We start from the raw sequence: 14,029 nt of genomic DNA, 5'->3' as shown, positions 1-14,029 counted from the left end.
GGGATCTACAATGCATACGGGCGTAACACATAGTATCGCGACAGACAGTAGCGGACGTGTTAGAAGAAGTAATTATTTTAAAATTAAGGCGAAAATAAAAAAAAAACGGGTATGGATGAGACAGTGAATTAGGCGTACAAACAAACTAGGGGCATCAAAAATCACCTTTTCTAAGTTAACAATTTCTAGAAGCGCTTCTTCTGCTTGTTCACGTTTTTGTCTATCCTTATAATGGGCGATTTATACGATACGATTTATCCCATAGACATGGATATGATTGGTCATATTCCCGAAATGTAATCAAATCAAAAGAGATTGATAACCTTAAAGAAATGTCACCGAGACTTTGAATATAAAACTAACTAGTTTTAAGTTAGTTTTATATTCAAAGCACGGAGACATCGGGAGTGTCAGGATGTCACGGCAGTAATGCCATACTAGGTAACTTTTCCCTAGTTCTAAGGATTTTTTTCAAGCAAAAGAAAAAATAGATTTGTTATAATTGTCTAGGGATTTTTAAGAGTTTTCGTTTATCTGCATAAAAATTGAATTCTGGCAAGAAAATATTAATATATCGGACTACATAAGGCTAACAAGTAGAAAAGAACCACACATTTTTAAAAGTAATCTCAATTAGTTAAGAGTCTCCTTTAAGGTCTTTTTAATTTACGGGAAATAATCTTTACTGGGATGCAAAAAGCGATTGACCTGCACTGAGTGTGTTTTCGCAACTGCCCCATCTACACATAAACTTTGTCAAATACCTATTTAAATTAAAGCTTGAATTAAAAAAAATAAATCAGAAGAATACAAATTGAAGCTCAATTATGAATTCCATTTTTTACAATTTCGTAATATACCGTTTCCAATATAATTTTTTGTTTTCCTTTTCATTTTTTATAAAACATTTTTATTTATAATTTTATTGAAATTCTAGGAAAAACCGGATTTTTTTACCGATCTGGCATTACTGTGTCGCGGTTCGCAAGTTTAAGAGTCCAAACCCTCCCAGGTGTCTAAAATTATAACTATAAGTTAACTAGTAATTTGAGACTTGTTTTGTTTACATTGGTGTTTACATCTAATTGTGATTTGCTTTCTTTTAATCTAATCAATTTTTGCAAGCTTTTCATTTTTGTTTTTTGCTTCATTCATATTCATTTTTGTTACGATTTCAACTCTCATATTTCGCTTGTTTATTAATTCCATTAGATAAACAAGTCTGACAAGTCCCAACTGACACTCGGCTACGCCTAATTTGAAGTTTGGCAGCGCCCCCATCGGTAGTTGATCGCGCGAATAACAAACCATTTTGAAATGTGTCACGACACCATGACATTGAGACATTCGGGTGTTCAGACAATGACATTGTTGTGCAATTCACGTCACGACATTGGATGTCAGTACATTAATGTCACCGTGTGAACGAGCTTTAAGTCAGTTTGCGTTATGGTGGGAAATCGCCGAAAAATAGTCGGCAAAGTTTGTGTGTGCCAAGTATGTTGCCGCTTTTGCAAAATGCATCTGATTTAAAAACTGCAAGCTATTCGATAGTTTCTCTGTTTTTTGGATGATAGTTCAAAGTGCCGTTTTCTCCATTCGCTCCCTATCCCTGGATCATCGCCACTAACAGATTCTCTCGAGCATCGTTTAAGCCTGACCCTCGCCGGCTCATGAATATTTAACAATTTATTCCTGGATAAGCATAATGCTTTATAAATTTCACAGTCCATGAACGTGTTCCACTACCCGATCTCACATTTAATTAGGACGAAACGCGCAAACACACGTAACACAGTCGCGCGTTACAAATTAGGGCAGTTTTAGTGTGGTTTTTTATGGGGGAGGGTGCTGTTGCATGGTCTTTCGGGGACTGGATTTGGGAACTGCAGCTTTCCCAATCACCTCGAAGTGGGTATTTTTAGCCAAGGCCTGATTAATATGCAATGAGCAGATTGTATTTCCATGCATGTAAATGCAGGCAAACCGCATCGATCGCTTATTAAAAGCGCTTTTTATATGCTCCTTAATTAAGTATTAATCATGCGATATTTTATGACGACTGATACACGGAGGCCCATATACCTACATATACAAAACGACACTGTTGCCCGTTTTCCAGGGTTTTCTTGCTACAAACATACTCTTACCATTATGAAAATCTGTGAGCTTGTGAGTCCTTACAGCATGCTCTCACCCATCCAAGCGGTTCCAGCATTGCTAGCAGGACGCACAGTCACTCCACAGCCACTTTCGCGACATCTGCCCGTAAAAGTCACGCGACAAGCTCAATGGTCAATGTGGCCCAACACCCTGTAGCTCCATATCGGCATCAGATTGAGAAAGTCCCGAAGGAGCGCCGGTATATTCGAGCGCCTGTCCCGCAAGGAATGGGCTTCGGGAGGGCGAGCAGGACGTTTCGGCTACGGGCTCAGTCCTGCGCCCTGGACGGGAGCACGTGTGCGTGGCTTTGGAAGCCCCGAGGTCGGCTGGGCCGACGGAAGAAACGGGGGTCAGCCTTTATTACGGCCGCCAAACTCCTGGAGCATTTCCTTACCAGACAAGGGTGCGGACGAGCCGCATTTGGTCCGCTTTTTATTCAAATCAGCCCTACATTACCGGTTTTTATGGGCCACATGAGAAAACCCCGCGGTTGAAGGCAAAACTATACTATTAAGGATGGCTAATTATCTTGATCTACTCCTTTCGGTTTTCGATCACACAAGTCCCTTCACATTGCAGCCCATGTAGCATTTTTGGTCTAGATGACGTCCAAATGACGACATTCGTCTTATATTAGTCCATGGACTAATAAGTTAGACGTCCAACTGACTGTGACGTAAGTCACAGCTTTAGTACGTCTAAATGACCAATCACAATGACGCCTAGCTGACGAATGCAAAAGCGTAAATTAGACGTTAAGTTGAATCATTATACAGAGTGATTTTTTTTCGATGACTAGTACAAGGATCTTCAGAACTAGAGCAGTTACGAAGAAGGTCAACCGGACAAAGAAATGCGGAAAACCGCAATTCCGCCAGAACTTTTACCAAGAGTAAGTGCGGTAAAGCTTAACAATACGATCTGCTGTCACCCACGCACAAGCCCGCACGCACCGTACGCGCAGTCGAAAATTCGATACCGCTCAGCTATATTGCCATCAAAGTAGAAAATCCCAATCAAAACAAACGTTCAATAGAGAATAGAGAGTTATGGTGGGTTTATACACGAGAATAAGGAATAACGCTTAATGATTAAGGCGTATCTTAAAAGATTGTTGTGCGTTAGTCCATAGAGGTGTTTATAAACCGAATAGTGCCTAACGCTTAAGGAATAAGGCTTAAGAAAGCTGCCAACTTTCAACTTTTATCTTATCTGTTAGGCGTTATTCTAATGAGGCATGCGCAGTTTGTAAGATAAATGATTTTCCAATATCCCATGTGACCGCCAAACATCGTATTTACAGTTTGTTATGAGGTTAGAAAACGAAATTATTAAACCAAAACGAACTACAACTTCTTCAGAGGACAAATCCATTTTAATGTACAATATAGGTATATATGAAATAAGCTTTTATTGGTATGTTATCGCGATAATGTTGACACAACCCTATTGTTTCTTAAGCCTATGCTGCAATTTGAGTGGCTGTACATAAAATAATATTGTTCCTTATTCTGCTTTATATACACCCCAAGTGGCGTTATTCCTAATAAAGCGTTCTTTTTATGCCTTAAGCCTTATCCTTATTCTCGGGTATATACCCACCATTAGGGCAGAAAGACCGATTGGGTCGATAGCCTTTTTCTATAGGAAATAAAGATTATTTATATATATATACCCACCATTATTGGACGCTCAATAAGGACATGCAGTAATAAAGCTAGTGGTATTTTGAAACATACGCGCCTGCGCAATTGAGTCAGAAAATAAGGGACCCCTTAATAAGGGTACTGTTCCGTGCTATTTGTGCAGCAATACTGTACGCTTTATTTCTACCTTATACTGGCAATTGACATTTCTAACGTCCGCTTGCAGGTTAAGTCCACAGATCACTAATTTCTGTGGTCGGTGGCCACTGTGGATACTGAAAGCAGTGAATTAGGCATTCCAATAACTATCATTTCGTTAGAGAAATAAGGCAAATGCAGTGTTAAAATAAGGATTAACCTTATTACTGCATTACAGTACTTATAATTTCCAATAACTTTCTAATTGCAATCTAGCAAAATTTGATAAAAGTCTGGTTCAGTTATACTGCAGTTACTGCACCGCACAACGGTACACACACTATAAGTTGCAAGACCGGCCATTGTCCAAAAATTTCCAACTTTAAAACTTAACTTTTAAATTCTGGAGTTTTCAATTTGATGCGTCGTTGGTTAAGGAAGTGGTAATAATAATACTGGCAACTGCGCAAAAAATTTGGACTGACACGCCGGCGCCAAGAGCAAAACCATCATGGCGGTGCCTTTTGATTTGTTTTGGAAATTGGTGAATTTCAGAGGGTGAAAAGTCGTGAAAAACGGCATTTTCTCGAAAAATCTATAGGAAAAATGTTGATGGTTATGATATTTTCTATAAGGTGGACATAGTCTTAAACGGTAACACGGCAGTCCTGATATCAGATTACCTTAGCAAAAATTAAAAATAAATAGCGATTTGGCTTTTGTTGACCATAAGCAACTTCTCGCCTTCCTGAACCCCTATGAAACCCAGACGTATATGAGAGAGATGATAAAGAGAGAGAAAACGGCAACTCGACTAGTCCTTTAAGTCCTTAAATTTCTAATAAATATCAGGTGCTTGTGTCGTTTGAGTCCTTCCAAATTTTCAGTTTTTCTTCCCTTTTTTCAAAAATTTCCTGTATGGTCCATAAATTAAGCTGAAAAACACTCACAAAGTTTGAGAAAAATTACTACTTTCAGGCTAAATTTCGAGTCCCAAAAAAAAAAAACCCAAACTGCGGCAAAGATTTTTAGTTAATAAAATCTGACTAACAGCGCGCTAGATAACCTCAATCAATGGACGACGTTGGAAAAAATGCTCAAACTTTTGCGAAAAACACTGGTGAATTTTTTTTCGCAAAAAGTGCTTAATTTGAAGTGTTCTTTAAGGTAAAAATCGGCGACATTTAGTTGCTCCTCGCATATTTTGCTTATACAACAATAAACAAATAATTAAGAGAAGTATTAAAATATATGATCAGTCAATAACGAAGTAAGTATTCATATATTTATTACTATTTTTTTTTAAAAACAAATAACATTATTAATAGACGGTTGAAAGCCGCCAGCAGCCATTACGGTGTTTTCTTGGTTGCGTGATATCTGGCATACGGACGCAAACCGCGAATGTTTGACAGCGACATTCAATTGTCTGGAACTTTGTGGAAAAACTTATCTGACATTAATTTTGCTAGTTTTTCGGTTTTTCACGCTTTCAAAAGTTATTTCCGTAATCAGAATCAATAAAATGAAATCCAAAGCTTTTGCGTCGATGAATTTGGTAAGATTTGTACTGCATCTTATATACCCTGTTTTTAGCAGGCTTTTGTCGGAATAGTTTTTCATTATGCTTTAGCAATCACCCAAATCCAAGTTAAACATTGAAAACCTATTCAGAATGTTTCGTTGCGTGTTATGTTCTACAAGTATTTAAAATCTACATTTGTTTTAGTTTTTTCGGCTTACAATTTCATATCTTGCGCCATTCTTTATTCCTGCTAGGTTTTCAAGAGGAAAATACGAAACGTACGTTCGAAATTCAAGAGGCGATTTAGAAAACTGACCTCAATCAAAAGCGCAACTTTTTTTGTTTGATTGAATATTGAAGAGCATTGCAGATCTATATTAAATATACAGGGTGTTTAAACTATCGCCTACATGAGTATTTCTTTACCTGAGGTTGTTTCATGCCGAAACGTTCATATAACATCGGTGCGCAAATACACTCACTTGCAAAAGTCTTGCACCCCCCCTGTATTCACTACATACGTTTAATTTATACAAAATTGTTTTATTGGTAAATAAAACATACTTGTTTACAAGTAAACAAACTGATGGAATTGATGATGTTGATGATTCTGTAAAAATTGCACCTTTATATTGATTTCTATTAGGGCTCGGAATCAAACTCGAATAATTCGAGTATTCAAATATTGTGTAGAGGTGCACGCTCTATTACGAATATAAATTTAAGGCAAGTGTGAACTCGACTTCTATTTTATCGTCGTGTGATTGAAAAAGGAAAGTTTCCCTGCATGCGAACGTTCAAGGGCGGATGCAGGGGGGGTCATGGGTGTCATGAGCCCTCCTTGGGCTGGGTTTATAACGACTGACAATATTTTTTCTAATTGCATAGGCAACAAAAGACTGAATTTCTACTACTTGACCCCCCTGACTCAAAAGCTGGATCCGCCCTTGTGAACGTTACCATTCAGAAGATATTTAAATTAAATCGCACATACAAGCTATAAAACCTTCACCATTATGAACTGAACTCTATTACACCATTCGATCTTTAACTTCAAATGATAATCATAGAGCCATCACAAAAAAAGTAGGAAAATTATACAACTCGTCTTCGGGCAGATATATGAGAATTAAATGTATCCATGAGCTAATATCAAGTCAGCTAGAGAACCTTCCAGCTGTAGCTAAACTGTTATGTTTATTGGAACATTGTAATGATGCAGCTTTAAAACATTTTCAAACTTCAATTTGTTTACCATGAGTAATCCGTCGTGTGTAAACTACATAAAAATCCCCTTTTTTTAATTATGTGAGATGTTTTAAGAGATAGTTTTAGCTTTCCTACCATGATATCGCATACATTTTTCAAGTCGCGCTTATGTATTCTTCAGGTTTTAACGAACAGCGATGTAAAAAACTCAGTAAACACTTTCCAACTATCCAAGAAATATGCCAAGAGACTGGTGAAAATCTCGATATTGAACATTATTTACCAGCGAATTGCGATTTCTGAGAAGGAATTTGAGGTGAAGAACTATCAAAACATTCCCTATAGAGTATGTAAACGCAAATCTCAAAATACTTTTATCAGGGTATATTATCATTCGGCTTCCAATGGTATCATTGAAGCTATAGAAAAGGATTATGTAAGTAGTTAACAATCCATAAAGAATTTAAATATTTTGCCAGCCCCTCATAAATTATGACCTTATTAGAGACACTACAGTGTTTCTAAGATTCAGCTGACTCTTAACAATATTTCTCCTTCAAAAATTAAGCATTATGTCGGAGTGCTATATTCTTCTGCGCTTCATTATATTCAAGGAATATAATGCAAAGTAAACATTTCAGCTGAAGGAAATTGCAATGCACATCATCGGAAAAGATAGTGACGAGCTCTTGGAAACTTACAACATAAAAATTAAATACAACAAGCAAGATTCCAAGTCTAATCAGAAAAGTTCAGCAGTAAAAGCCGCAACCATGGAGTACTTTAAAGTTCTGACTGGAATACCAGGGAAGAAGTGGCAAGAAGACAATGTGAAAATGTCTTTCGAGATTTTTTATAACAAAGGTTTGTATGCTCTGAAGCAACCGGAACCTTTTCGTAACCAAAATGGTTATCTGTTATTCAGGCGTTCCAATTGAATATGAGCCTCCTAACTTTGAGCCAACCAAAGAACTGCTGTGTTCTAACCCAAATAACTTAACAAGCTTGGGAAATATTTCCACTGGCTTTCATAAAGTTATTTCGTGGGGCCGCGGCGCAAATGTAAGTTTGTAAATGTAAAGCACTTCTATGGAATAATACGAAACTGCGAATGGGCTTCCGGATGCGCGTATAAATATTGGTTTTGTTTTTCGACGCAGTTTGCCGAAGTTCGAAAACTTACCCATTCTGAAAACAGTTCAGTCCCAGTAAGTAATGCGAAAAACAATTTGTTGGAGGATGATGATAATATGGAAGACATCCCTGAGCTGAAGCGGAAACACAACAGTGAGAAGTTTTCACGCACATAAGTGTTCATTTCAAATTATGCCTCCCAGGTAAAAGGTGCTAACTTGTAATGAAATCTTTTAGATGGTACATGCGGCGAAAATGCGTCAAAAAAACATAAACTGCAGGTCATATCACCTAATAGTGACATAAGTACAAATGGAGGCAAGTTTTGCGTATCAAAATCACACTTTTCTTATCTACTTATACTGTTAAGATATTATGATCAAACCAAAAACCTGGCAATTTTTAGAAATTGATTGGGGAAATATTTCTATCCTGTCCAGTGAAGACACATACTGTCCGTGTAAATGGCGACTGCCTGACAAATATGAAACCATAAAATGCACCAAATGTTTTGGAAAAGTGCATTTAGCATGCCACGGATACATCAGTATCGAAGCTGTTGATAAAACTAAGTTTAGCTGCTATACATGCGTATATTCTAGAACTAACCAGAACAAATTAAACAACATGAATATGTTGATGAAAATGAGGTAAGTTTTAGCTTAACCATTCCATACATCCGTTTTCAGCAGGCATAGTATTTCGTTAAATTGTTACAAAAAAGCTCATTTTATTTTCGGGAAATACTTGATTATCGAAGTCCCAATGGCATCAATGTGCGTTGTCTTACGTAATTTGAAGACAAGTTTACAATGTTTGAATTGTTGTCCCACTCGTAGTTGTCAAGCAAATACAATTCGTGCCTTGTTTTAAATATAATTTTATGGATTAATTTGAAAGTTTGCTTTTTAATAAAACATCTTATTAGCATTACCATAGCTATGACTTCTGACGCGTATATCTTCAGACTGTCTACAGTCAATCTTAAGTCCGTGTCCCATCTGAGTAGGCCTAGGTAACTCAGTGAATTTTTAGGAGTTGGCGCAGTGCTTCGCAAATGGTCTGGTGCGCCAACTCGCACCGGCGCACTAACTCAGTTCCGTTGCTAGGAAAATGTTGATGACTTTTTTTACTTGATTTTAGATTTATTTTAAGGGCCATTTCTTAATAATATTTTTAAAAAATTGTCAAAATTTCAAGTTTTTATAGTTTTAGCTAAGTTACTCCTTCTAAATGCTTAATTTTCTAAAATTTTACTTAAAAATGCTGACAATATTAAGATATTTTCCGCGAAAAATTATGAAATAAATTTCGAATACTTCTCCGCTTTGTCAAAAGTTTGCAAATCCTTTTCCAGCTTCGAATTTGGAACAAAAATCAAAACATTTTCTGTCAGAAAACGAACAGAATAAGCGAAAGTTTACAACAGATTATTTGAAAATCTCATCACCACCATTCCTCCAAAGACTGTAGAGTTTGTTAAAAAAACGTGGTTTTTAGTTTTTACTTAATTTTTTTCTTTACTTTCTACTCAACAACGTTCAAAAGCTGCTACATTTCTAGCTTTTTAAAAATCTTACTTATTTTATGCTTTTTCAGCGGCGAATTCGGGAGAAAAACGAAAATAAATTCCTCCCGTTTTTTTCCCGAAAACCATTAAGGTTTTCTTCAAAACCGAACACAAAACTAAAAAATATAGTTTTTAAACAATAATGCAAAAAAACGTTATTTTCTGATGATTTTCTTCTTTTCTGGTAATAATGGAGTATTTTCAGCCAAAAATTATAAAATTAATTTAGCTAGAAAATTCGCCTCATTCATCGGTTTCAGAGAACTTTAGAAAACCCAATTCAGTTTCGAATTGGCACCAAAACCAAATAATTTTATTTAGTTTTTTTACCGAAAGTAATTAGGATTATCTTGAAAAAACCGCCAGAGAGCAAAAGTTTACAAAAAATTATTTGGAAAATTCGCCGCCTTCATCGCTCTCGAAGTTCGTTTAAATTTTCAGGTCATTCCAGTTTTAACAAAGTTTCTGGTAAGTAATGATTTTTACGCAAAAATCGCATAATTTTTTAGTTTTACTTAAAATACTGACAATCTTCAAGTATTTTCTGTAAAAAATTATAAGGTAACTTTTATTGTTCCAATAAACGGTCGCTTCCTTAACCGTTTTGCGAAAAATTTACCACAATTTTTCACAAACACCTAGCTTCTCCACCCCAGCGGAAATTAGACAGGGAGATAGCCTTGGTTCATTTAAATGTAGGTTGAGTAGAATACTATTCAACCTCCTGATGGACAAAATCATAGAAGAAGTTAGCTTTCTGAACTCGGAATACAGAATGAACAACAGGGCTATTAGCATGGTCTTCTATGCCGATGACGCTGCTATTTTCGCCGAAAGTGAGGATGACCTACAGAGCCAGCTATTTAAGTTCCACCGTAAAACGAAAACCATGACCATCGCTAAGGAACCCATGAGATGCAAGCTGGTAATAGATAATATACCCATAGAGCAAGTCACGTAGTTTAGATACCTGGGCATCGATATGTCCAGCGCTCACGACCCGGCCAAAGACTTGATAAACCAAATTAACAAATCAGCCATAATATCAGGTTGTCTAAGGGAAACTGTATGGGCTAATCCTTATATGCGGAAGGAAAGTAAGATAAGATTATATAAGACATGCGCCAGGCCCATAATGGCAAATGGTACCTACAGAAGCGAGAGAGGATACCAACAAGACCAAGAAGATGATGCGAGTCGTCGAAATGTCAGTACTGAGGACAATTGCCGGGAAAACAAGAATCTTACACCATGTAAAAAGCATAGATATTAGAGCACAAAGCGACGTACAGGATGTGGTAAGATGGGGAAGGCAGAGGAGAAGAGAATGGCACAACCACGTGAAGAGGATGACCGACGAAAGACTACCACGCATTGTACTAGAGGGAAAATCAGCAGGGATCCGTCCATCTGGAAGACCACCAAAGCGATGGAGAGACAGCTGGCAGTCCACATCTCAGGAAACAACAGGTACCGAGGCAAGCACGGAATCAACAGATCAACTAGATCTCCTCCAACAAGTAGAAGAAGAAGAGCTTTCGCAAGGGCTGTAGAGATACAATTTGAGATTTTGTCTGAAAAGGAGATAAGCTCCTTAACGTTTTTGGGAGAGTGGTCCTGAGTTTGAATCTCGCCAAGGAAGCCGAGGGCGTTCCCGTCGGTGTATGTAATTGGGGCTAAGGGGTTGTTTGTGGATTGTTCGTTGATGTCAATGATTATGGGGTTGTGACCGGAGCTGAGTGAGTCAGAGTTATGTATGTTAATGCAGTGGAAAATTTCGGCCTTCGTCGGTGGGAGATTTGCAATCCCAAATGGTGTTTTGAAGTTTAAGTCCCCTGCGACGAGTGCAAGGATGTTTTTGTGGAAAAGGTTGTCATAATCTTGTGCGGTTGTGTATACAAGGTGATTCAAAATTGGCGTCATTCCTTTTAATGGGTAATAGGGGCTCACTTGGAAGGTTCGAGAAAAATATTGAAATGTGTTTTCCATAATTTCTAGAAGATATCAGTTAAATCGCATTTCAACTTTGTTATTAAGCATTATTTTGAAATTGTTCCATGTTTAGTAGGTAGCATATTGAAATACTTAAGTATTCAAAAAGGAAAATCACAATCTTTGCTTCAAATCACGAAAATTTTTGATATTAAAAAAGTTCTGTATAATTTTTTGAGAAAAAGTTAAAAAGGCAATAATGTTTTTTGTCATCAACAAATAGTTACAGGTAGATAGCCCTAAAATAATAACAATAATTTGACAAACTTTGAATCATTTACTTTGAATTTCCTTTCACGAATTTGCGGATATGCGATTAGTCCAGGGGAAATGCTACAGTAACATAGCAGAAGATGCAAGAACTCAGGCCAACAAAGGGCGAGGAGAGTGGTTCCAGGAAGATAGTGGACGACAATAGATGGTCGGGCTTCAGACACAGAGGAACAAGTATTGGACATCATTGCAGCAGAGTCTTCTGAGGGCACTCAGAACATTGTACAACCACTGACACTTTCCTAGGCACCAAATAAATATCAGCTACATTCCTACCACGTATGTAAGATCACATTAAACCAATGGATTACTGAACACCGGTATAAATTGAGCAGGAGTTAATTAACCGAATACGAGAAGCTTATCGAGAAGAGTGAATAAGGTGATTACACAGGCACTTGTTTGGAGTTACAGACTCAAATCTATATTTTTGTAATTTGTAAACAAATTAGTAATTCGAGGTTATGAGTTTCGAAATCCAGATTCCTCACTCCTTCCAGTCACTTTCTCTATTTATCCATGGTTACCGAAGTTTTTAATAATTAGGAAGCAACAGGTATTTCCGTAATGTTAATTAGGCAGATTACCTTGAAAAACATTGTTGCCGTTTTTCTAATATAGTTTCTTGCAAATGTCTCAGGTTTTAATACCAATCAATAATTTTTTACTATTTTTCCTGTACTCCTTAAACACCTCCAGAGGAATGACGCCAGTGTTGAATCATCGTGTTTGTTGAAGGGGTTTGTAGGCAGAAATTGGGAGTTTTCCATGTTAAGGTTTAGTGCTGGGTGTTCTATTTCGATGTTAGTGATTGGGCGGTTTGGGTAGTGAGAGAGGGAGTTTTTGATCAGAATGGCAGGGCTGCCCTTTCGCCTGGTGGGGCGGCCGTTACGATAAATTTTATAAATATTAATTTTAAGTGCAATGTCCACATCGTTTTCCCGGAGATTCGTGCCCTTTAGGGTAGAATGAGTTGGCGATCGAGGAAACGATGCGGACTCCGGTTGGTTTTAATTTATTCATGCCAAAGCTTGAAGATCTGGCACATTTTCTAACATTGCCACAATGCAGTTTTAATCTCCCGCACTGGTCAAAGGAATAAGTTGAGAAACTATTGAGAATATTTTAATAATAATGGCATCTTGCTTTAGCTATTTAGGAGGTACACACAAGGTACAAAATAAATTTGATCCAATTTTGCGGTTATCACAATTTTCATATTTAGCATGAGTACAACATTTTTTGTTTATTCCAGAGCAATTCTCTATGGAATTCGACTTGAAAAGTCCATTCCATGTGAAATTCAGTTGGCGACTAAAAATGAAGCTGCGTATATTCTAGAACAACTAGACTCACTTGGAGTTTTTGACTGGTCCTCTTCTTCGTTTATGTAAGTTATCGTTCATTTTTTGCTGCGTATTTAGAATAGACGTACTTAATTTTCACAAAACTCGTATGTTATCTGACTGATACTGGAGCGAGCTATTTTTAAAGGGAGTACCTAATCTGATAATTAATAAGAAAATAGGTTTGGCGAATAAATAACCGGTAGTCCATTTAGAATAATCTACCTTTTCCGTATATTTGTAGTAAACGTTCTCAGAACAGATCAATCGTTGGGGAATTGCGTTTCAATCCTACACATTCTTATATTATTTTTTAGCAAAATCAACGACAAGTCCTTAAGCAGTGCAATCCTCGCAACATTTAATTTTGAAGATTCTCGATACCTTAAGTAAATTTAAAAAAATTGTTTTTGCATTTGTATATCTACATATTTATTACAGTTATTTAATAGTTTCATACGATATACTTAATTGTTATAGTTTCAAAGAGGCAAATATTTTCTTTCCAATGTAATCATTGTCCTCCACTTGTTACTCTCTGATATATTATCTTATGTAGTACTTATATTTGTTCTTTGTTCGTTTTGCGGATTATGTTTAATGAAGAAATTGGTGAAATCAATTAAAGTGAATAACTGATTGTTTATAGTTAAATAATGTGAAAATTTTGAGTTCCTAAATATACGGAAAAGTAAAAAGAAATGTTTCGTTCGTTTTTCTTTCATTGTTGAAGTTATTTAAAATTATATCAAAAAACAAAAATACTTTCTCATGGCACCTTTTTGAGCTCTTCAAGATTTATTTATTAAAACGTTTCGTTTCTTTGGAACGATCATCAACTTGTGTTTTTCATATGCACCCAAAAAAAGTACATAACGTATTAGGAGTATTTATAAGGAAGCTTTTTTAATAGCAACGATTCAACATAGTATGATTTATCAGACTATGAAGGCTTTCACGGACGGTTAAATTACATTTAGGAATGTTTTCCGGGCTTTGAAGCCGTGGTCCATGGGAATTTCTTCCTGACGTT

At 36.7% G+C, this 14,029-nt stretch overlaps 1 protein-coding gene across 2 annotated transcripts; it reads left to right on the top strand.

The window, feature by feature from the left end:
• Positions 1-1,136: 1,136 nt before the first annotated feature.
• LOC125504374 lies at positions 1,137-13,698 on the top strand. 2 transcript variants are annotated; one of them, XM_048666244.1, is made up of 9 exons: positions 1,137-5,505; positions 6,863-7,117; positions 7,323-7,545; positions 7,607-7,743; positions 7,842-7,968; positions 8,053-8,133; positions 8,222-8,465; positions 12,906-13,040; positions 13,314-13,698. In XM_048666244.1, the coding sequence occupies exons 1-9, from the start codon at positions 5,473-5,475 to the stop codon at positions 13,387-13,389; spliced, it is 1,311 nt and encodes a 436-aa protein (XP_048522201.1). In that variant the 5' UTR covers positions 1,137-5,472; the 3' UTR covers positions 13,390-13,698. The 2 variants fall into 2 exon arrangements, with proteins under 2 accessions (XP_048522201.1, XP_048522200.1); XM_048666243.1 differs by lacking the exon at positions 1,137-5,505 and having other exon boundaries at positions 6,398-7,117.
• Positions 13,699-14,029: the final 331 nt, after the last annotated feature.

Source organism: Dendroctonus ponderosae, unplaced genomic scaffold (assembly GCF_020466585.1).
Source record: "Dendroctonus ponderosae isolate FM_Combo_2020 unplaced genomic scaffold, Dpon_F_20191213v2 Dpon_F_20191213_424, whole genome shotgun sequence".
NCBI lineage: Eukaryota > Metazoa > Arthropoda > Insecta > Coleoptera > Curculionidae > Dendroctonus > Dendroctonus ponderosae.
Note: the sequence above shows the minus strand (reverse complement) of the source record. Positions and strands in the feature narration are given on the sequence as shown.

What these genes read in the sequence shown, in the direction of transcription:
- LOC125504374 (XM_048666243.1), top strand. Translation starts at nt 6,818, where the DNA reads ATGATATCGCATACATTTTTCAAGTCGCGCTTATGTATTCTTCAGGTT. An exon ending in GCTGAAGCGGAAACACAACA is followed by an intron (nt 7,969 to 8,052) that starts GTGAGAAGTTTT and finishes GAAATCTTTTAG; the next exon opens with ATGGTACATGCGGCGAAAAT. An exon ending in TGACATAAGTACAAATGGAG is followed by an intron (nt 8,134 to 8,221) that starts GCAAGTTTTGCG and finishes GGCAATTTTTAG; the next exon opens with AAATTGATTGGGGAAATATT.